General features: G+C 39.5%; 3 protein-coding genes and 1 non-coding gene across 4 annotated transcripts in view; 2 read left to right on the top strand and 2 right to left on the bottom strand.

The window, feature by feature from the left end:
- The window catches only part of clcn3 (chloride channel 3), a 248,766-nt gene that overhangs the window by 161,989 nt on the left and 63,563 nt on the right, over nucleotides 1-23,214 (top strand). The window lies entirely within an intron of this gene.
- On the top strand, nucleotides 10,742-12,631 carry ankrd53 (ankyrin repeat domain 53). Its single transcript, XM_053343112.1, has 5 exons — nucleotides 10,742-10,780; nucleotides 10,937-11,145; nucleotides 11,435-11,599; nucleotides 11,706-11,826; nucleotides 12,065-12,631. Exons 1-5 carry the CDS (start codon nucleotides 10,742-10,744, stop codon nucleotides 12,629-12,631), a joined length of 1,101 nt encoding a protein of 366 aa, XP_053199087.1.
- tex261 (testis expressed 261) lies at nucleotides 13,364-21,387 on the bottom strand. Its single transcript, XM_053343546.1, has 6 exons — nucleotides 21,202-21,387; nucleotides 17,051-17,130; nucleotides 16,800-16,953; nucleotides 15,671-15,738; nucleotides 15,450-15,552; nucleotides 13,364-14,852 (listed from the first exon to the last, which is right to left on the bottom strand). Exons 1-6 carry the CDS (start codon nucleotides 21,269-21,271, stop codon nucleotides 14,737-14,739), a joined length of 591 nt encoding a protein of 196 aa, XP_053199521.1. The 5' UTR covers nucleotides 21,272-21,387; the 3' UTR covers nucleotides 13,364-14,736.
- trnak-cuu (transfer RNA lysine (anticodon CUU)) lies at nucleotides 15,012-15,084 on the bottom strand. Its single transcript has one exon. It is a non-coding gene; the product is annotated as a tRNA-Lys (tRNA).

Genomic DNA, 23,214 nt, shown 5'->3' with positions numbered 1-23,214 from the left:
GCACGTAAAGGTCCATGCAAGTGAATATCAACACTTGACAGATGTAAGCGCATGAAGGCACACATACATCGCATCTACACATTCTCAGATTAGATTAAATAAGATCATATAAGGTTGGCCATACGGTATAATATGATACACACACGTTCACACTCACAGCCAATGATTAACATTTCATCTGACAGAGCATTAGAGCCATATGGCCTAAGACCACATGTTGCAACTGATGTCAATGTATATACAAGAGCGAGAACAGGGAAACACATGGAACTGTGTGGATGTGTGAAGAGCACGTCTGGTGTTGTCACGGATACAAACACTTACACAAACTATAAGAGCGTAATACACACAGCACAGTAGGTGTCTGCATGCAGACTTGGCTGAAAATGCAGAGAGAGCCCAAACATGCCAGACGGGATCAGAATCCGCCGCCCTGTGCCCTACTGAAGACCCATCACCACCCAGGACGCTGTGAGACAGTGGGGACCCCCAGAAAGAGGAGCTGGACAGTAAGGGTGGCAGACCTCAGTGTTAGCACTGCAGGTGATGCCAGGGGAGGTGAGGATCACACACACACACACACACACACACACACACACACACACATACACACACACACACACACACACACATAGCTGCCAGACACACATGATCACACACTTACAGTATGTATGAGAGCGGAAATAACAAATAACACTGTTCTTGTTACTGCATCTGAAGTGTTATCCTTCTTTTTCACGACTGAATCAGTCATCTTACTTTTACTTACAGCAGCACTGATCAATATGTTTATATTAACAATGAGTCCAATACATATAATCTGAATGGTGTCGCTCATAGTGATGAACCCACAGATAATAGTCACCCAACTCTTCAGTCCCCTCAGTGCTATGAAACATTTTAGCGTCTTTCGGTGGCTGCCGTTACTCTCATCGCTCTCATCAGCATTACAGCATTACAGCAGTCTGATGAACTGTATCTGTACCCACATTGCCTGCTCAGGACCAAACAGACAACATAGTGGAGCATTTATCAACTAAAAAGCCAGATATTTCTGTCAGGTGTTGGTTGAGACAAAAACCAAGCCAGAAGGAAAGTGAGTGTAGGACTTACATCCACCTGATGCTCAGAAACATGGCTAAAAATCATAACACCAGTACAAAGATTCTGCTGATAGCTAATCCTCTTACTGTATATACATGAGCATTAAATCAACAATATTCCACATATAGTACAGTACAGGGTGGTGGATGTTGCTGCAGCAGCAAACTGCGTGAGCATTAACACAATCAGCAGAGAGTAAAAGTGAGTGATGACAAAAGAGGTTATAATGTCCACACTGTACACCGACATGACTATGATTGAACGTTACTGACTGCGTAGCTGTGAATAAGCTTAACAATCGTGACCCACATTAGAAACAGCTGATGCAAATCACCCAGTAGAGGGACAAGACAACACTGCCTGAACTAATGAATGAATCATAAATACGCCTGAACTGCAGCGGATCGTCTTCAGGTGAGCGCTGACTGTTTATTAGCACAGAAGATTAATAATAAGCATGGTTAAAATCATGCTTTACAGTCAATGGGTGACTTTATTAAGAGGAGTCTTCTTTTAAATGGAAGAACTTTGTGTGAACTTTGTGTCCTTGTTGTTGTGCAGCCCAAAACCGTAACCGTAACAGCATTTTCAACGCTGGTGATTTTTACATCTGCTGAAAGAGAAATTGTTCTCCAATCTCTTGAACTCATGAACCCTTTTCAGAGTCAACTTGATAATGTCAAAACTGCTCGCTGTCAAGCTGGAAAACAAACCTATTTTCTATCATCCTGAAAAGTCTTCGTTTTTGACAATATGAAGCTTTCACCTGGCATCAGGAATATTTTGAATGGTTTTGCTTTACTTCAGGGTATTATATTAAGTATCTTTTCAGTATTTTACATGTATTATTTACCAAATTAGGATTTTACACCATAGACAAATGAAGAAATTTGCATTACTTTTAATATAATGGACCATTTTTGTACTCATCTTATCCTTGAAAACTCCTGGTTATTAATGACAAACTTATATTTAAAGAGAAAATAATTGACTTATGGGTGAATTACAAAAATGTTAACTCTTTGGAAGTAAAGTTTAGATCTATTCCACGTTAAATTCAGCTTGATAAAACACTCAGGATATCCAGCATCAATAATATAACTATCAGCGTGTCATACACAGAGTATGAGGTCATATCCTTTTAGTCTTGTCGGGCCAAATGGATTTCACTGTTTCTGCATGTAGCTGCCACACTGATGAATTATTTAAGGCAGTAATTAGGTGATTGTAGCTGCTGTGTGTCTGGAGAGAGAAAAGTAACTGTCAGAACGCCTGTTAGTTTTTTAGGATGAGATTATCAGATCAGTTGTCTTTCCATCCATCAATTTGAAAGACAAACCTCCCTCCAGCCTCCCCTCCCTTTATTGTGTTTACGTTGGCCTAATTCCAGCGCATCAGCTTCATGAAATGAGCAAAATACAAGCACTTTAATTGAATAGATAAAAAACCTCAGGCAAAAAACACAATTTACACTGTGCGTAGAACTGTTTGTGTGTCTTTCATTTCCTGTCATATCATGTTTGTCTAAGTAGTGTGTGTGCACTTTATAAAGTGGCTGACTGTCCCGAAGCTGTTGTGGTATCGCTGTCCCAATTGCATTTGCATTTTTGCGTCATGTTATCTCTACCAACAACACATTTTACGTATAATCGGGATGCGTGTCACAAGAACAATGGGTTTTGTGGAACGTTGCCCTGCTGTTGAACCGGGACGAGGCAATGCTCTGTGACCTGGATAGAAGAGCAGAGGCTGCCATATAAGAAGAGGTCACCGTGAAGGGAAAGCAATCACACACACATGCAATGCTTATACCACATATAAAGCCATGTGACAGCACGCACATGCAGTGTTGGCACACACAGTACGCACTGCATACACAGCTATAGCGTGTCATGCTGGTTGTGTTTCTGTTCATCTCTCAAAGCTTTATGTTCATGTGCAGGTTAATAGTGCCAAGCAGGGATCACTGCTACTGTTAAAGTGCAATCTCCTGATAGAAAAGGACTGGATAAACACATGTAAATTTGACCTTGTTAATGGTGTTGCTGAGCGGTTGATCTTTGCAGCTTTACACACAACCAAAGTGTGAGTTCACACAGCAGCTGAACCATTCAACTCTGACGTCAAGGCAAAGTTTGTAAGGTTCATGCGGGAGAGGAAGAAACTTTGTCGTCAGTTTATTCGTAAGACTTGGACTTAGGGGAATGCTGCAGTTCTCACAGGCTATATGTAAGAGTCAGTAAGTCCTTCTCATCAATGACACCAGTGACTGTTAAGTGAGCTGCAGTCACACATGTGCTGACACTCCAACGACGTGAGCGAGCAGCAGCGCAAAGCAGTTATAGGCAGGGAAATTAGGAAAAAGTCAGGGAATGTCTCATTTTTTAAAGTTGCTTATCGACCAGTTCACATACTGGCAATGAAAAATTGATTGCTAAATGTAAATTTAAGCTCAAAGCAGTACATCACACTAGTCAGCCAACTAATCACAGTCTGCTACTTTTTGATGATGTTGTCCTTAAATACTCAATAAGTATAATAAGGCTGTAAATTAGAGCTGTGACATCATCATCTCACATCTAATTTTTTTATTCCATCTTTAAACAATTTCCAGCCCGTTTTGTTTAGTATGAGTCTGCATCTGTAATTATACTATACTTTTTTTTACCACTTTCTAATGGGGCCCTTTATTAAGGGCCTAAATATAGCTTTACTATTGGTAATAATAACACACCATATGTCCGTTATAAGCCATCAAGAGAATAACTCCAGCAGTACACTGTCTTGGTCTTTTTAGTTTTTAAGCTCATCAGGTAGACCCTCCGAAATATGCTTATTAATAACATGTATTAATAACATTTCTAATTTCAAATGACTAACTTTTGCAGATGAATAAATAAATTAAACTACAGATATGATGGCTTTTAATGACTTCACTATTTTTACACGCCAGTTGGAGAGCATTTCACGATGAATGTCATTAATTTTGTTACAATTTATACAACTTCTAAACTGTTTATAGACGTCATCTGCAAAGAACCATTTGAGTAGGTTTTTGCTGAAATGTGCATTTCTGAAATGTCCATGTTCAAGGACATACATGCTGGCCAAAACAGATATTAATGCTGCTGCTGCTATTTTGCAGCTAAGATTCTTAAATTTTTTATGTCTCTATAAATCAGATTGCTTATGGAAGCAACTCTGCAGCTGGTGGGAGGATCAGCTCAACTTGGTTTGCAAATACAGCAGGTTATGTGGGGGATGTCCAGTTGAAGTAGTGACCTATTGTTGCTGATTCTTTACATAACATTCACAGCTGCAAAGCACCTCACCAACACTAAACTGTCTTTCTCTTGTGATCAGAGCAACTCCACTATGTTTAATCCAAAGCATCTGTTTTTTACCAAGAGTGCTGTTGAAGATTAGTGGGTGAATCACAGCAGAGTGGAGTTTGATGTCATCAGGAGCACAGCCTATGGCAGGCTGCCTTAGAAGATTTGACAACCAACAGATGGACAGAATACCCCTCAGGTTTGATGGAGGAGAGACGTGCTGTCTTCTTGAGAATAATCAGCATACAGAAGTAAATAAAACAGGACAGGTCTGCCATGAGCTAGTTTGATACAACTGATTCACACATAAAGTCTTCTTCTTGGACCCTTTTCTTCATCTTCTTTGAGCAGGGCGCCTTCTTCCCTTGCATTCCTTTCCCCTCCACCTCTGCAGCATTGACCTTTAAGGTCTCCCCTCTCTTTTTCTCACAATCTCAGCTCTTTTTATCTCTCTCCTTCCCCCTGGTTGTTTCTGCTGAGCTGTGAGGACTGAGAAGAACGTGTCTGAGGGATGTGGAGAAAAGCGCAGGATGTGACGGCGTGATGACAGGGCCCCTCAGGGGTGAAAGAGCATGACCAGCCAAAGGAAAAAACAGCAACTTAAACAATCAAGATAACCTCATATTTGTGGAGGAACACGTTTAGTAACGGCTGAAAGAATCGAATTGTCCAGTAGCTCAGCTGTTTGGTCATTGAAAGGTGCAAAATATTTACTCTGCCGTATAAGACTTGACACACATGACTTGGAATATAATCAAGTCACATAGGCGTTCCTCATGTTGCATGCTCCATGTGCTACAACTGCACTCATAATCATGTAACTCCCCTGGTTTGACGCTTTGATTACGCATATGTGGGACAAAAATGTCTTTTAGATGGTGATCCCAACCTTTCTCTACTGTCATTTGATCTGATCATACCTGTCTGTATCAGAACTCTGCATCCTCTTCCTCTCTTCCTTCATCCTCTACCACTCCCCCCATCCACACAACCCATTGCCTCCATCCTTGCCCTAAACAGGCCCTGGTACAGCACAGCGCCTGTGTGCAGCGATGCTGAGGGAGGTCGCCGTGCGGTCACTGCGCAAAGCCTGGTTGCATTGTGACTTGGAGCTGCAGAATGTGCCATGGTGCATTAGCGCGCTGCCGCCTGGCTGAGCATGAGGCAGAGAGAGAGAGAGAGAGAGAGAGAGAGAGAGAGAGAGAGAGAGAGAGAGAGAGAGAGAGAGAGAGAGAGAGAAGGAAGAAAAAAAGGGAGAAAGAGAAGGAGGAGCTAAGGGATAGAGTAAAAGTCAAAAAGATGGGGAGGAGGTCCAGAAGAAGAAGGAGGGGAAAGGAGGATAAGAGGAGTGAAGGAGGAGGGAAAGAGAGAAAAGTGAGGGCATCAGCGCACTTACAGAAGCAGAGTTCAAGAGCCCCAGGGGCACGGGGTCCTTGTAAGGTGGCTCATCAAATATAAAGGCATACTGGGGGTGTGTGTTCACTCTGGTATCTACTCCTCATCTTCTCTTTCTCTCTGTTTTCTCCCTCTCTTTTTTCAGTTTTACTTTATTCTTTACTCATTATCGTCTTCGGTTCTTTTCTCCTCTTGAAGATCTCACCATCCTCAATTATGACAAATCAAACACTCCATATTTCCTTTAAAACTTTTTATCCTCCAGTTTTTTTTTCTAAAACGACAGTCATGAAAGATGTGTCATGAAAATTATTAACTATGAAATTATTATTAGGAAATAAGAAAACAGGCAAACTGGATTTCAGAATTAGCTCATTATATTTTGATCATGCTTCACTGGATCAGAGCATTTTTCAAACCCACATTGGACTCATGACTCTCTGCAGTCCCATGTGCACTGAGAGCCAATTGGTCAGTTGTCACTAGCCACGCAGAAGCTCGTATTGCACCACCAATAAAAGCAGATGAAATGTGATTGAATGATGTAAAGGACCAATGGCAGAGCCTGCCATGAGGCTGCTAGGACATGATCTCATTTTCATCCTCGCCCTGAGCCGGTTTAGACAGCGCTGATCGGTCCGTCTGCTCTGCACCAACTGGATGTGCTGTAGCTAATGCATGCGTGCATACCCTCTGCATGTGCACACACACACTTGTATCTTTGAATGTGCTGTGCATTTCAGAGTAGCAAAGAGAAATTTAGAGGGTACATCTTTGAACTAAGAGTCTCATCTGTCACAAAAACTGCTGCTTTCATCTACATTTTGTGCAGATTGAGCCGCACACTGTCAGAGGGCAGAAAGCTTTTAAGATTTTGGAGCTTTTAAGGGAGTATGTGCTCATACGCAGGCTGAACTTGACAGTGCAATCAAACACGCACACTCAACTGTCAGAAGGAAAGAGGTCATGTCAGGAGTCGCCGTCCAGGGACTTGAGCTGAAAGTCAAACATGAAAGAGCTCTACACCAACGGCTCCGTACAACCTTCATGACATGTGACCGAGGTCAAAGGAAGCCACTAAGGCTGCAGCAGAACTGTGCTACTCTCCTACTATTAACCCATACACACTCACAAGAACACACATTATTGTGCACATACACACAAGGTTCACACACTCTTTCTGTGCACACACACACACACACACACACACGCATGCATGTGTCACCACAGTAGCAGTGTGGCTGTGCTGTGATAAAGGCGAAAGCTCTGGGGGCTTTGAAGCTTGGAGCAGGAAGCCAGGGGTCCATGGCCTGTCCTTGACCCTCCACTGGACCCTGATCGCTCTGACAGTCAGGGGCAGAGAGAAGATGAAAGGGCATGTCACACATTAAAGGACAGAATGTACAGTTACATACAGCTGCAAACTAAGAGTTTTATATCTGGGGCAACTGAGGTAAATATGGTTATAATAGTAAAGACTGTAAGTTATCAATGAGTAATTTGATGTTGGCCTATCCTAACTTACTAACTTGTCTTATTCAGCTGCTGAAGTCCTAGAAAAAAACCTCCATTAAAATAAATCAATTGTCAATGTTCATTCTTCTATGTCAAAATAGTGATTTGACAAAGAAGATTATTATGTCAAGGTCCACTTTCTTACTTATTCCAGAGTCTACGCCTGCAGATTATCATCTCCATGACAACAAACTCCATCCACCTGTAAATATGCAAATGTTTAACCTATATCAAATGTATACATAATAAAGAGAATATGAGTACTACATTTATTTAATTTGGATTTGGATCAGGGATGTTTGGCACTGATTAGCATCCTCTTGGAATCACAATGTTGCATAAAATAGATCAGGTGTACAAGAAAAGCAAAAATAAGCATCTTAAGGAGATTTAAGTGACATTGAAATGTTTTATCCCCTCACTTTGACTCAAAAGTACAAACACTTGCAGCCTCTCAGCCATGACACATGCTGTTTTCCACAGTGCACATGCCCTGTGTGGTGCGGTCCATCATCAGTTCAGTCAGAGGTCAAGTGGTCAATAGCTGTGATCAGAGAGGCCCGCTGCCCCGATCAGTCCATCGACCCCACCGCTCCACAGAGACATGGAGAATATAACTGTACCAATTCATATCGGCTTCACGCGTGGCTGCAAGTCTCGGGTGCATGGGGGGGACAAACACTGTGAGGGTCCCACAGCATTGGCAGGATTGATCTGCTTTACTCAGGCCAAGTGTGAGCAGCCAATCCTAATGCACCATCAATACAAGCGCACCGGGGATGGATGAGGAGAGAGCTGCGGACTCATGGGAGGGGGGAAGTATCCATTTCTGCCATGCCTGCAGCCACTCATCTGCCTGTATCTGTCACAAACTATAACATTGACTCAGACGTAAACATGTGTTAGAGAGTATGCTGTAGGAATTGGGATTTTATTTTCAGGTTTATTCAAGAGACGCAAGAGTGGCTCGCAGTGACATGCTAATGAAGGCTGTTTATAAGAAACGTGTGTAGTGTAGCTGCTGCATAAGAATACTCTATCAGCTGATGGTTCCTTCAGTTTTTCAGCTTTTTCCAACTTTCCACTGTTCAACTTTTGTAAATCAGTGTATCTAAAAAATAAGAAAACAGTTCTATTCTTTGTCTAAATTTGAATCCAGTTTTCAGTGAGCGTACATTAAAAATAATATACAAAAGTGGACACCGAATACAAAGTTTAGAAGTGCTCTATCATGACACTGTAGTGATACAATACAGCTGCTCAAACAAATTTGCCCTTGCAAAAATTATTATCAAAATTATGATGTTAGAAACTATAGCACTATACAAAGAGGCTACTATATACATACACAGTGTTGGGGAGTAACTAGTTACATTTAACAGCATTACCTAATTTAATTAAAAGATAAATGTAACTTATCTGAGAAAATATACGTAGCCTAATTAAATTAAAGTTTCTCATGAAAATGTTGATGATTACAAAGGGGATTACATCTGAAGTCAGACCTTTAAGATTTTCGGTAAGGAGGAGGGTTTTTTCTTCATGTTTTAATATTTAACATGTTACTGAACACATATAGGCTATTGCTGTTTTTAATTTTCAAATGAGAGATAAATCTTCCCTTATAAGAAATCAATCTCCCTTATAAATCATCTCAGTATCCATGAAAAACACCTGAACTTAGATTTTAGTGGGCTTAATGAGCTGAAAATATTAGGTAGATGAATATGTTGTTATATAATATGTTATACCATCCTAAAAATATGTTAATATTGAATTAATTTACTGTGTGGTTCTGTTATAAGTGATTATATAAACTTTAAATTATTATATTATAACTTTTTCGGTTGCTTGTGACTGAGTTGGCAACCAGTGCTGGTTACCTGGTTACCTAGTTACCTAATTTCCATGGCAACCATGGAACCCGTCAACAAACCCGGAAAACGGAGACGGGGGAAATGTAAAAACTGGTAAATATTAATATTTTAAGCGTATCCATAAATATATATAAACTTGTATGCATTAGTTAACACAGCTCCGGTTTCTGAGTGCTATAATGTAATATTTTAATGGTCATGGTAATGTTTCACTCGCCAAAAACTCATTTACAGATGTTATGGCTAAAATGTAGCTATAGCCTAATACAGCATTTGTTTCTGGTGTTTTTTTCTATCGCAACAAATGACAAGCTAAAGTTTGTTGTAGGCCAAGTTAGGAGCTGAACCCTTTTACAACAACTGTTTGGAGGAGATATGGCTGTATTTTGCAGGAAAGTTACTCACACAGCTCCCCCACATGGACACACGTTTCCAGCTGTGTCCCCTGTGACTTTGGACACTCCGGAGTCGGGCAGAAGGGTAAAGATTAACATCAGGCTGATATTTACAGGGTTGGGAAGGTTACTTTGGAAATGTAATATGTTACAGATAAGTTACCCTTTTTGAAAATGTAATATGTAATGTAACTATTTAAATTACTTAATCAAAGTAATGTAACTTATTACATTTGATTAGGATGGATTAGGGTAATGTGGGACTAGGCTCCAGTGCATTTATCACTTTTTCTTTTCAGCTAACTAGTGTATGCAAACTGTGTAAGTCATATTGTGTAACATTACACATGTGAAAATACAGGCTACTAGTTTTTTTAACCTTTCTGATGAGAAAGCAAAAAACAAACAAACATAAAGGCAGAAAGTTCAGAATCAGGATTTCATTATATTAGGTGTTGATATAATGTATTGGATTCATATGAAAATATGGTGAACAACTGCAAAAAGTGTCCCACATTACCCTAATTCAACCTACTTTTTTATAACTTTTCTAATGGATACTGACATGATTTATAAGGGAGATCATTTCTTATAAAACATGATTTATCTCTCATTTGAAAATGTATTCATTAGTTTATGTAGATTTTGGAACATAAAAGAAAGATATTTTATGAAAAAAGCCAAAATCTGACATGAGCTTAATTGGGACTGTGGCACAATTTAAACCCATGTGTGTGCCAAATAAGCTCAGTCATGATTTATTTACAAAATATATTACAAAAAAATCTTTCAACTTCCTTCCATCTCTCAAATGTTTGTGCTTTAATTATTATTCAAAGTGAATATTTTTATATGTTTTATATCATGTCTGAAGAGCATTAAAGTACAAATACAACAATATAAAATGCATCGTTAAATGTAAACAAAAGTCTACACTCAAAATATGTTGATTGGGGTTAAATAAGAAGTCATACTTAATAAAAAATGCAACAAAAGGTATACATAAAATATGCAATAGGCCTTTTTCACTGCACACATTTTGACTTGTCTCAGCACTAAAAGCACAGATGTTATAAATGACATGAACAATGTCTCCACTCTGTTCCAAGTGTCCCGGTAAGTCATGATTGTGGACAAAACCGAGACCATGAAATCAAAGCAGGTGATTGGATAAAATAATAATTTATTTTATTTTATACACCTGTGCTTTCCTCTGTCTTACATGTCAAAATGTCCTCTTTTGAAAAGGCCTCTTAAATGAACAAGGGGTTGCGTATTTCCCTTCAATAACATTAATATCACATATTTTTACCAACAGTACTTAAAGGGTCTATCACCGCTCCACGTGGCCTGCCTGTACGGTCAGCTGCCAACTATTCGGCAGCTGGTTGTGTCCCATCTGTGCTCCGTCAACAGTAGGGGCACCCAGGGTCGCCGTCCTATTCACGTGGTCCTGTCCTCCCGGAGCTCACCCAACACCTCCACTTGTCTCCGATACCTGCTGGAGCATGGGGCCGACGTCAACATGTAGGGGCCTTTCTCTGTTATTTATTCCTCTCTGCAGGTTTTCAGTTTTCAGTCAACTTAATTTTCTATTTTAGAAGTTCATTAAAATTTTCTCACCTGGATGTAGTGGCTCTCAGCTGTTGCTCACTTTGTTTTTTAAAGGAAAGCTTAGGAAAGAAAGTGTAAATAACAGAGTGCAAACGTAAAATTACGATTAAAATGAGTTTGTAGCTGCTGCAAGTAATGGATATAATGATCAGAACAGCATCAGTGATGGCGAAACTAAAGATAATGGGATTTTTTTTACCAGCACCACAGACGCAGGGCAGACCCCTCTGCACCTGGCTGCCTCTGAGGGCCTCTTGGACTCCACAGAGATCCTCGTACAGGCCGGGGCAGACGTTTTGGCTCAGGACTGTGTGGGGCATACACCTCTGGACTTGGCCCGAATCTGGTGCCACAGGAAAGTAGCGAGGTAAAGAGCTTCAGGACGAATTCATACCAAAATAAGAGTTCAATTAAAATGTGTTGGTAGTAAAAAGTAAAAAAAATTAACAGTTTTTATGCATTTGTTTGTGCAGGTATCTGAAAAACTGCATGTGGCAGGCAAATAAGGCGAAGGAAATGGAGGACAGGAAGCTTGTTCAGTCTCTGTATGGTGACCTTGTGGATATGTGCAAACTAAACACATTCAATAAAAAGGTGAGTAAACATACGCTTATCAAAAAAAATCTCCCTATTGTGCTGTAGACAAACACATGTTTCTACTCAACATCAACAACATATCTGTGCAACGTCAGACAGTATTTTTGGGTCTTGTTGTGCGATAATGACATTTAAACATCTGTAATGAATAAAAAACAACAAATTTATACATTATCCACATGCAAAAACAATTTTAATAGTAGCCCTCTTTCCCCCTCTCCATTTCTGACTTCAGCCACTTATAGATGAGAAAATGGCAGAGTGGGCAAACAAAAAACACTTGCCCCTGCTAAAGGATTTCTCCCCGAGAGCCTTGGTGAGTCAGTACCACACCCAGTGCCTCTCATCAGATCAGGACAGCTCAAATTTAAAACATGCCAAGGGTCTGTTTAAGCTCCAGGCAGGACACCCTCAGGAAGACAACAGCACCTCCACCAAACCACCTCTGGCCTCAGCCTTCAGGCCATGGACCATCTACACCGGCCTCCAGCTAGAGAAACCCACAAGAGAGCCAGACCTCCGAGGTCGTGTCACAGTGTGGAAGGACAGCAGCAGCAGGCAGCCTCTGTACACCACCGAGTGGGACAGCATGCCTCGCTTCACTCCCGACCTGCCTCTGGATGCCCTTGAGAGGGTGTTGTTCCCCAGAGCCTTCCCTGCCAGGATCGCCTCCCCTCGGCACTTTGAGTCTCAGGATATTCTGGAGATTCAGCACAGAGGATGCCCCCAGGGGAAGAGCACGTCTCCCTGGACAGAGGTGGCCATGCACCTGGCTGAGGTGCTGGAGCCTGGACACTACTGAGCACCCAGGAGCTTCAACGAGACCTGAAGAAGTGCATTCTACTTTTTTTTAAATTAAAATTAAAATGAAGGTGGAAACAACATGAAATTGTTCTTACATTTAAAATATCCTCATTTTCAATTAAATGAGGAGAGATTTACATAGAATTAATATAATTAGTGAATTGTATTGTTGGGAAAAACTTACGTATGAATGTATAAATTACTGATAGTCTAGTGATGACATCACAAGTAGTAGCAGGCCTAAAGGCAAACTGACTAAATTAAAAATGCCACACACTCCAGATGCTGCACCTCTGAAGTCAGGTTGAAGAGAGAGGGGTGAGAGAAAGGTGAGAAAACCTCAGTGAACTGGGTCACCTGTCACAGATGCATCTCTGCACTTTCACTGATCCACCCCAGGGAACTGACTCGGGATCCAGGTGAGGGCTTGTCAACAGCGGGAGCGTGCACGTGCCATAACTGTGAGCTGTGGTCTCTCGGCCAAAGGTGTGTGAGCATGTGTGTGTGTGCAGGGTCGCGGTTTTGTCTTTTCCCTTTTACTTCATGAAGCACTTCACACCTCAGTGGGGGTCAAAGTGCACACTAGCCTCAACCTGCTGCACCCACTGTGACTGAGCCACATGGGACGTGGATAACATGACAGTCTGACACACACACACACACACCTGGAGTAGAGTTCAGATCCTTTTTTTTTCTTACTGAAAATAAAAAACTAACAGTGAATAGACAAATTAATCAGATTTAATTAAAAAATGTGACTATCAAAGTTGTTTTGCCTCAGTTCTTTTGAACACCAACCTGTGAAAAGAAAGCATTTAATTTTAACAAAATCTCTTTTATTGTACCTTTGAGTTGTGTGCATACCAGCCTACGATAAAAAAAAAATCACACTCAATAATTAGTAAAAAGAATTTCAGATCCCACATAACGGCTTCTTTAATAGTACTTTGATCAAACCACTTCAGCAGCTTTTGTCCCTCCCGACACCCCTCGTAAGCTTACAAAGACTCATTGCACAGCTTTCGATCTTCATAAGTGTTTTCATTTGACTCCAATGTCAGGTTTAACGCACCAATCAATGTACAAAAAACAGTTCTTTATTATTGTTATTATTATTACTGTGGATTCTTAAAAACAGTCTAAAAAAGATGGGCAGGTTCGATTAATTGAAGGTGTAGATGAAAACTCACAAAGCTCATTTGTTGGCGGTCACCTTGATTTGTGGGTGTTTTAATTTGTAAGAGTATGAAATCCTTCTCAAGTGCCTTTATTACCCCCCCCCCCCACACACCGCCTTTTTTTAATAGACAGGACATAGAGTATTTATACCATGTCACACCTTGTAATTGAGAACAGACGTCAGCTGATAATTTATCTATACACACTGACCTTCCTTATTTTAAATAATCCTAATAAGCACTTCTGTGGCGACCTGTGGCACTTCCTGCAGCTGGTTTGCCACTTAAACACTTCCGAGGGTCGCTTAACACCAAAAATCCAAATTTGGACTTCAAGATTCGACTGAAAAAAAAAAAGGACCTTTAATATGTCTGTCTTATCTCCAACCTGCTGTTTGTCTTCTGAGGAGACGGATGTAGATGTCTTTTAGCTTTCAGACAGTGTCAAAAATAATTTGATAATGATTGACTTACCAAAAGTCCAAATTTACAGTTGTTTGGTGGTTGTTAATTTCAGACGCTGCACGTAGATACTTTAATACCAACATTTAAAAAAAATGGAGGAGTCCAACGTTACGATAAGAAAGCGTTGCGCTACAGGCAAGACCCCCTCAGCAAAAGGTCTCTAGTAGATGTTGTTGGCAGTCAGTACAAACTAACAGAAAGACAACGACAGACGAACATGGCCCATGTGTAAACTTGTCGGCTCGTCCGGCAGGAAGCTCCGTTCTGCTCATTGGTCCGTCCTCTTCGTGTGCTCTCTCTCTCCCGCCGCTTCATCTACTTTCACTTTTAGTTCAATCCAAAAAAAAAAAAAAAAAGATTTCCAGTCCTTCCAAGCTTCCTCTTCATCTTCTAGTGTACACACACTCACACAAACACCCCCGAGCCCCTCCGAGGCTGCACCCCCCCCAAGTCCAGCTCCTCAGTACATTTTCTGTCGGCTGGGCAGCACTGCCTCCTTGAGGAAAGAAAATATGAGGAGGATCCCGGACCTCTTCCCCCTCTTGCCCTTGGTGAAGTAATTAGACACCACATCGTCTAAAAGGGAAAAAAAAGAGGGTTAGTGGGTTTTAATACAGCACTGAAAACCAGAAGGCAGAAAATAGACATGAAAAACTCACAATATGCCCTTATCAAGTTACCATCAGTAGTTATAAATTATGTGTTGTCAAGATTAACTTAACTAAAAAGGTACTGCGCCCAACGTGGGGCTCGAACCCACGACCCTGAGATTAAGAGTCTCATGCTCTACCGACTGAGCTAGCCGGGCTATTCTCAGCAGGTGGACTAAACCTGATATCCTCCTGTAAAAGCCTGGTTACAGTACACTTTTGACATTATAAAGTGGGCTTTGCAAATGTTACTCGTCCCCTTACACCTTCCTTAAATGTCTTAACTTCCTCAAGGAGCTGGCTTAACACGTGTTATATAATAAACATATTTTAAAATAGTAAAAAACTTTCAATGTTTTAACACAACAAAAACTAAAAAGGTTAAAAGATATGATTGTGCAACACCTGCTGTGGGGTGCAGATATCTTACTACACCAGGGCCATTCAGAGATGTTAACGCATCAGTATGCTTCAATGAAGTGCTACTGTACCAAAAACAGCACCAAGCTGTGTGAAAGCTCACCTCCTTGTTGCATGGTGGATGGAAGAACATTTTCCCCCGCTGACAGTGACACAAAAAAGGCGAAGGGGATCACCCACAGGCAGATGGTGAAGTACGCCAATACCTGAGGTCAGTTTAGGAACACAAAAAAAAAAAAAAAAAAACCAGACATCGATTAGACAAGAAGTGGAGAAAAAAAATTACATTTCATTCAAAAATCGATATATGTAAAATGATATTACCTCTGAGAATGGATAATATTCTTGTGCAAAGTACTGGAAGGCCATGTAATGGTTCACCACCACCAACACTGCAGAAGAATGAAGACAAAAGAAAAAGAAATGATGTTGAAAAAAAGTAAAGCAGGACAAGATAATGACTCTACACTTACTGAAAAAGGAAGTTAACTTTGTAGATGATTTGAATACCAGAGTGCATCCATCCTTAACATATTTTTAACCTCTTACATTTAAGTGATGTTTTTAACACTCACATACTGTCCATATTCTGACTCATAATTAGTCTCTACACCAATTCACATTCATAAATTTGATTAATCTTATGGAAAACAGACATTCACAATCACTTTTTCATGGTCCATGAGAACATTTTATAGAATATGATGAATACAGCAACATGTTTGAATCAAGCGGGGAGATACGGTCCTCTGAAATGAGGCCAACGCGGAAGTAACTTAGAACTGCATTCTATCAAAAGGCCACCAGGGGGCGACTGTTTGGTGTCAAAAGGACTTCCGTCTATACAAGTCAATGGAGAATGCACCAATTTCTCACTTGATTTGAATGGGTTTATGGTCTCAATCGCTCGTTTAAAGCCTTCTTCAATGCAGTATGATGTTCATTTGTGACATTTTGGCCTCTCTGATTTTATATTTGACGATAAAGCAGGGTATTCATTGGGGCGTGGCAACGTCCTGATTGACTGGTTGATTGCCCAATGTCATCAAGATCCAGCCCTCGCAACCTATCGCAACCTCCCCGCTCCGCCGTTGGCTCTGCCCATGACTCCGCGTTTTTATTTTTCCCAGCATGCACCTGAAATTTTCAAGCTGGCACCGCCTAGATTCGAAACTATTGGCTTCCGAGCAACAGTCCACAAACCAATGGGTGACGTCACGGATGTTACGTCCATTTCTTTTATACAGTCTATGTACAGAATGCTTATTTAACATTTGCATATATCAAAAATGTGTATCAGCTGCACAAAAATGATGCTTTTTATTTCCATGTTTGTATACTGTGGGTCACATTAGGAAAGTCTGGGTAAAAGAAATGTTTATAAAGTGTTTTTATAACTTTCAAATGTAAAAAAAAAAAAAAAAAAGTATACAAGAATTTTTATAACGCATACCGCATGAGAGGATGAAGTTAGGGGAGCTCAGCAGTATGTAGGGGAACGTCTGCAGGAGGCCAAAGTAGACCAGGTTAGTGAAAAGGCCGACCGCCACCATCAACATTGGGAAGCCTTCAAAAACATAAAGACCGGCCAACACGCCTGTCGAGAACTGGACACAAACACACAAACAGTTAGAGTTGAGCAACATCATTTCAACAGCATATGCTAAAAAAAAAAAGCAAAGGGAGTAATAGAAAGTGTCTTACCATTATCATGTACTTTATTATTCGACTGGTGGCTACTGTGTATTCTTCTATTAGTTCTGCCAAGTAGTACAGGCCAGCAGCTAGAGAGGGAAGATTAAAGATAGAAGATGATGATGAGAAAACCAACCAGAACAAGCACGTCTCATTGTTGGACATTAAGACAAATCACGGCTAAAATAAGATCAGTTCTACGGAGCAAATTAAATAGAAGTAACAAGCAGCAAAGACAAGACCAGAACGCTTGTGGAAGGAAGATTAAATGCAGCTGAAGCCCTGAAATAACTTCTGTTGTGATCTGCTGCCATTTAAAATAAAACTTGATTTGACTTGACTTAATAAATAAAAAGGAGGGTCAAATTATTCAAAACATGTACGTTATGTCAGATGACGACGAAAACGGAGCAGCAGAGGCTCGTGGGAAGAGTTCGGTGCTTCATTATGCAAGAGCAGTATGCAACTTTCCAAAAGAGAATAGGAAAGAAAAACAGACAGAAGAATAATGAGAGTAGACTGCCTCGCACTTTTGAACTCCCCACTTTAGACTGCTTGCACTAACAACCCCTGATGTCAGCCACCAGGCACAAACACACACACACACACACACACACACACACACACACACACACACACACACACACACTTACTCTGAACTTTGGTTCCCTCTCTTGGCACTGTACATCTTGTCATAATGAATAATTTAAAAAAAGAAAGAAAGAAAAAAAAAAAGAACTTGTGTCGTTTATTGAAATTAAAGCGCTGCCTGGTGAGGTTTGCTAACGAACCTCAATGATTCATCAACAGGCTACAGCTATCCAATAATATTAGCTTTAGAAAGACGCTAATTCAGTTCTCGTAAAATCAATTTAGATTTACTGAGACGCACTTAGAGTTGTTAAAAAAAAGAGCAATCGAGTTCAGATTTACATTAATATTCCTCACGTATGATACGACCAATGGGAGCTAGATATGGTAGAGCCAATCACAGAGTTATCGGTATGTTGTCCAATAGTCTTTAAGTCATATAAGCAGCATTTATACATTTTCTTAATTCAAGTTTAATGCATACATTTATTTTTGGTTGTATGTTTTATTATTTATAGTCATTTAAAATTATTAAATTGCCAGTGAAGTTTAGTGTTTGAGTCATTTCGTACAATAAACATAGTTCAACTGTAACATATCATGCCTGCAGTACATATCTTTGTCACAAGTGTTTGATAACCACAGACAATTTGCTTTGTTTGCAGCTGATCTGTTGCCACATGTTAATGCTGTCCAATCATAAATGGATTAAATTCACTTTTTAAATGACATGAAAGTTCCCGTCACTTCTCTGGACACGATACTCAACGCCATCAAGTTTTAAGCACGTCAAAACATGACCAAAGGTTCACAGGTTTGTATAAAACATATAATAATGTAACACTCACTGTCCACTTTATCATGAACGCCTGGGCAATCTAATACAACAGCTCTGCTTTAAAATCTACACTTATGAAGTTTATATATTTTCAGCTTTTTTTCTCTATAAATTAGTAGTTTCTAAACAGATCTGTGGTTCAAAATGTGGTATAGACACTCTTTATGAAGGGATTGTCACTGCTAGGATGTAGAATATGAACAGTATTTAAGGGTTAATGAAGTGGGCGGTGACTGTGTACGAATCTGTGAATCTGCACCTGATTTCTCTTCCTCAACGACTTTAGTGGGTCTCAGTGAACTGAAACCGAACTGTGAGAACTGAGTTTGAATTATAAGAACCGAATGTAAAAGTACACACAGAGTTAAAATGTTCAAATACAGTTTCAGAGCAGAAAAATTCAGTTTCTTAAATTCAGTTCCAAACTAATAAATTCAATTTTAAATTATGCTGTTCAGATTCAGATTTTCATTTAAATTGTTCAAGTTAAATGACACAAATCTGGTAAATGAATTTATTCAAACTGAGCAATTCAAATTCAAATTCAGTTTCTAGTGACATGCATCGCTGCCCACAGCTGCAGAGGAGTCAGCCAAGTATGTTATGAGTGATGTTTGTGATTTTGAGTCACTTAACAAATCTGTCTGCACTGAATTACAAAATAAATTCATAAATATATATTTCAAAATACACGGAAATACACAATAATGGGCCTTTTTCACAAGAAGCAAAGAAAGAACAGCACAAGTGTCTTTAACACATGATTAATGATTTCATTAAGGTGAGCCACCTCCTGTATCCTGGTGTTACCGGAGTTCAATGTTCAAGTACAAATAGAGACACTGTTAATGTTATTTTCCTGCAAAGACAAGCCAAAATATCTGCTGTTAGGGGGATGGGAGTTTATTTTAATTAATATAATAGAATAGTTTATATGTATATGTTCTTCTATAGTCGTTGTGAATTATTAACTTCACTATTAAATTGTTAATGACAGATTGTTTTTAATACCCATCCCTAATTAAACTGTTTGATACTGAGGCTGCAACAATTAGAATGACAGAAAATTAATTAGCAACTATTTTGATAACCAATGAATCATTTTATGTGTAATGTGATTATGTGTGCACATCCTAAAGATGATCAGTTTATTTTGATAGAGGTCGAAAGAAGCCTGAAAACTTTCACATTTAACAAGCTGGAATTAGAGAATTTTGACTTTTTTGTTTCCTGACTCAAAGCAATTAATTGATGATCACAAAAAGTTGGCTATTAATGTCATAGATGGCAGCTCATCGATTAAATGACTAATTGTTACACCTCTAATGAAATAACTTGATCTATAACCTTGTTTCAGACAGGTTGCATTTATATTTTGAAGGACGTTTGGGATAATATTCCTTCTTTGGGATTTAAAGAAGAAAACTTTCTCCTGCTGCCTTTTCTAATACAGTCAATAAAAGGTTAAACGAGTTGAGTGAGATGACAAAATGAGATAAGCACATTTTGACAGCAGCCACACCTGCAGCAGGTGTTACGTGGCCAGGTAGCAAATCTGACAACGTGGACGAACACACACACACACACACACACACACACACACACACACACACACTTTTAACCAGTGTGTTTGCTAAACATGGTATGTACAGTGTTTCAAGTTATTATCTAAAGCTTTAATCAGGGTTCCCACACATTTTACCGTTGAACTTTCAAAACTTTTCCATAACTATTGCATAATATTTTAATTTCCATGACCTAATTTAAGTAGTTTAACAAAGGTAAGCCCACATATCGACTATAGGGCACAGTATCGGGTTTTTACTTGCCCCCCATCCCAAATCTGCATGGTCAGGTCCAAGTGTTTCATTTGAAGAGCTTTGTTGAGGCTTTTGTTGAACATCAAACCCAGAGCTGTCAACTTTTCAAAAAACCTTGGAGCGAGATTTGTGGGGGGCTTTTCAAGAAAGTTGGCCTTTCATGGTCACGACCATACGTCCAAGACATTTTTATTCAACAATTTAACAGAGCAGATCTCATTTCTTGTATTCTGGAGCCTTTTAACAGGTGTTTTGACACTTTGATCTCACTAAATGATGGGTGCATTTTATAATTACATCCAGAGGAAGCGTTTGGCCCCAGATCAGAAATTTGAAGATATTAAAAAGCTAAATAATAATAAATTGATGATTAGTATATTCATATTAAATTAATCTATTTTTGACATGGTAAAAGTGTGTGTGTATGGGGGAAGGGGGGTGTCCAAGTTCATGCAGTCTGTCTTACATAGTTATCTTTGATATCAGATTGGGCCATCCCCTAACTTTTCCAGGGATTTCATGACCGTGGGAACCCTGACTTTAATGTACACAAACGAAAAATGCAACTAGTTAGTGGGATGTAATATAAGCTAGATCACATTAACTTGTTATATGAGGACTGCAGCTGCTTCTAAAACCCACTTATCTGCAGGTTGATTACATTATATCTGCTGATCGATAATAAACCAGAGCTAAAGTTAGCTGCTAGCAGACGTCACATTGAGTTTTAAGTATTTCTCATGATTTAAGGACACGTAGAAATGAACAGCGTAATATTAACACTATCTTATACATGCAGACTATAAATATATAAGGTTATGATTTTAGATATATAACAAAATATCATTTTATCTGTAACTTCCTGCAGTGGAAAGCTAGCGAAGCAGATGTTAGCCGCAGCATTAACTCACCTATTGCAAGAGTGACGAAGGATATCTGGATCACCAACGACAACCAGCTGAGTAAATAAATAAACCACATCCTTCTGCATATGAGACAACACACATACAATAAGAAAATATGACAGAAAAACAGCTGCTAACTCGAGCTGGGTCAAAGTTCCTCCCCTCCTTCTCTCTATTATGCTATATGCTAGGTTTGGATCAGAAGGAGGGACGAACTCTCGCGAGGTTAGGGTTAGATTGAAGGGTAACGTTAAGGGTTAGGGTTATAATCTCGCGAGGGTCCAGCCGGCTGGTTAATACAGCACATTTTTGGCACTAACCCTCCAGACTCACTGAGCAGAGCAGTAAAGAAGGGCTTCGTGTCAAAAAGAGGACAGGTTTGTTTCTGTTCTAGTGCCATCTGTGGTCGGAGGAGAAGTGCAAAACTTTGACATATTGCTCAAATATTGTATCTGCATGGTTGAGAAGGTTACATAAACCTAAAAAATGTAACTTTTTAACTCTTACATACTGCTTAGGGTCAAATTCGAGCCATTTTTTTTTACTTTTATGTTCTTGTAGCAGGACTTTTCAGAATGTGACTCAGAGTACACATAATTATAAATAAAGTGCATAAAAATGAATAAAATTAATGAATGCCGATCTCATTCCTTTTTCACTATAATATTACTAAAGAAAATGCTACCATGAAATCATCTGATCTCTCCTTCCAGCTAAAGCTGTCATGAAATAACCAGATGGAGGTTGCTGAACATACAAGGTACTCTCTGTGACCAGGTCTGGGTGGACAAACGTGTTTCAGATCCCTTTTCCTGGAACCTGAGGTAGTCTGTTCACAAGGGCTGGGCTATATGACAAAAATCTCATATCTTACATACACAGTGCTGAATACACGGTGCTGTGCAAAAAGTCTTAGGCCACCACTAGCTTTGTTGTTTTAGCAAAGTTTTAATGACCATTCATATTTATTTTTCTGTCTTTTTATTAAGATACAAATGGAAAATACTGGAAATATGTACACAAAATATAAAAAAGACACAATCTTCAGAACAAAATGGCTTTTCCAGGCAAAAGTCAGTATTTAGTGTGACATCTTTTGCCACTGAGCACATCTTTCAGTTTTCTGAAGCAATCTTCTTCTGAAGGTTGGTCTTATACATAGCCTACCAGCAAGCTTCCAAAGAGTTAAACAACATGTGTATGTAATGCTCAAGCATGTCTTGCACAAACCTGGTGTAATTGACCTTTTTCACAGCAGTCATTTTGACTAACACTAACCCTAGGACAAATACAGATGTTAGCAATGATATTAATTAGGGTTGCATGTCATTTAGATTTAAGAGAGCCAGGTTCCTGCTATTTCTCAAGTGTAAGGGGAAGTCACACATTTTTCTGTTTATTAAATACTGCAAACACATTTCCTGTATTTGTTGGTTGTACTCTAATAAAGAGACAGAGAAATAATTATATATAGTCATTATGGCATTGCTAGAAACATCAAATCTAATGGTGGCCTAAGACTTTTGCACAGTACTGTATATCCCAATATAGCACATTTTGATACAAAGCAAACTAAGTGATGTGGTTGTGTGCCCATTCATTTGCTAACACTATAATATAAGATCCACCTCATTAGTTTGCAAACATATGTTTTGTCTTCTGCTTGGAGCAGAAGCAAGCAGAGACCAAGTCTTCTGCTTGGCTTTATTTGTTTCAGTTGTTGAACTTTCGGTAATGTCCTAGATATAAGCTTATAGTGAGGACAATTCCTCAACACATTAAACAGCCTGGATGTTTATTGTTAATGTTGCCGTGATGAAAGTTGGTTGAATTCTTCCTTCAGCAATAATTAAAGATGGACAGTTTGGAGGTGATTATGTGTCAATACTGGAACCAAAGTTCATTCATTCATTCATTCATTCATTCATTCATTCATTCATTCATCCTTGTCGTCCAATAAATTCTGATGAATTCACAGTGATGTGCATCGTCCAATCTTTTCATTTAAGGTCGTTAAAG

This window comes from Scomber japonicus, chromosome 22 (genome assembly GCF_027409825.1).
Source record: "Scomber japonicus isolate fScoJap1 chromosome 22, fScoJap1.pri, whole genome shotgun sequence".
NCBI classification, from domain to species: domain Eukaryota; kingdom Metazoa; phylum Chordata; class Actinopteri; order Scombriformes; family Scombridae; genus Scomber; species Scomber japonicus.
Note: the sequence above shows the minus strand (reverse complement) of the source record. Positions and strands in the feature narration are given on the sequence as shown.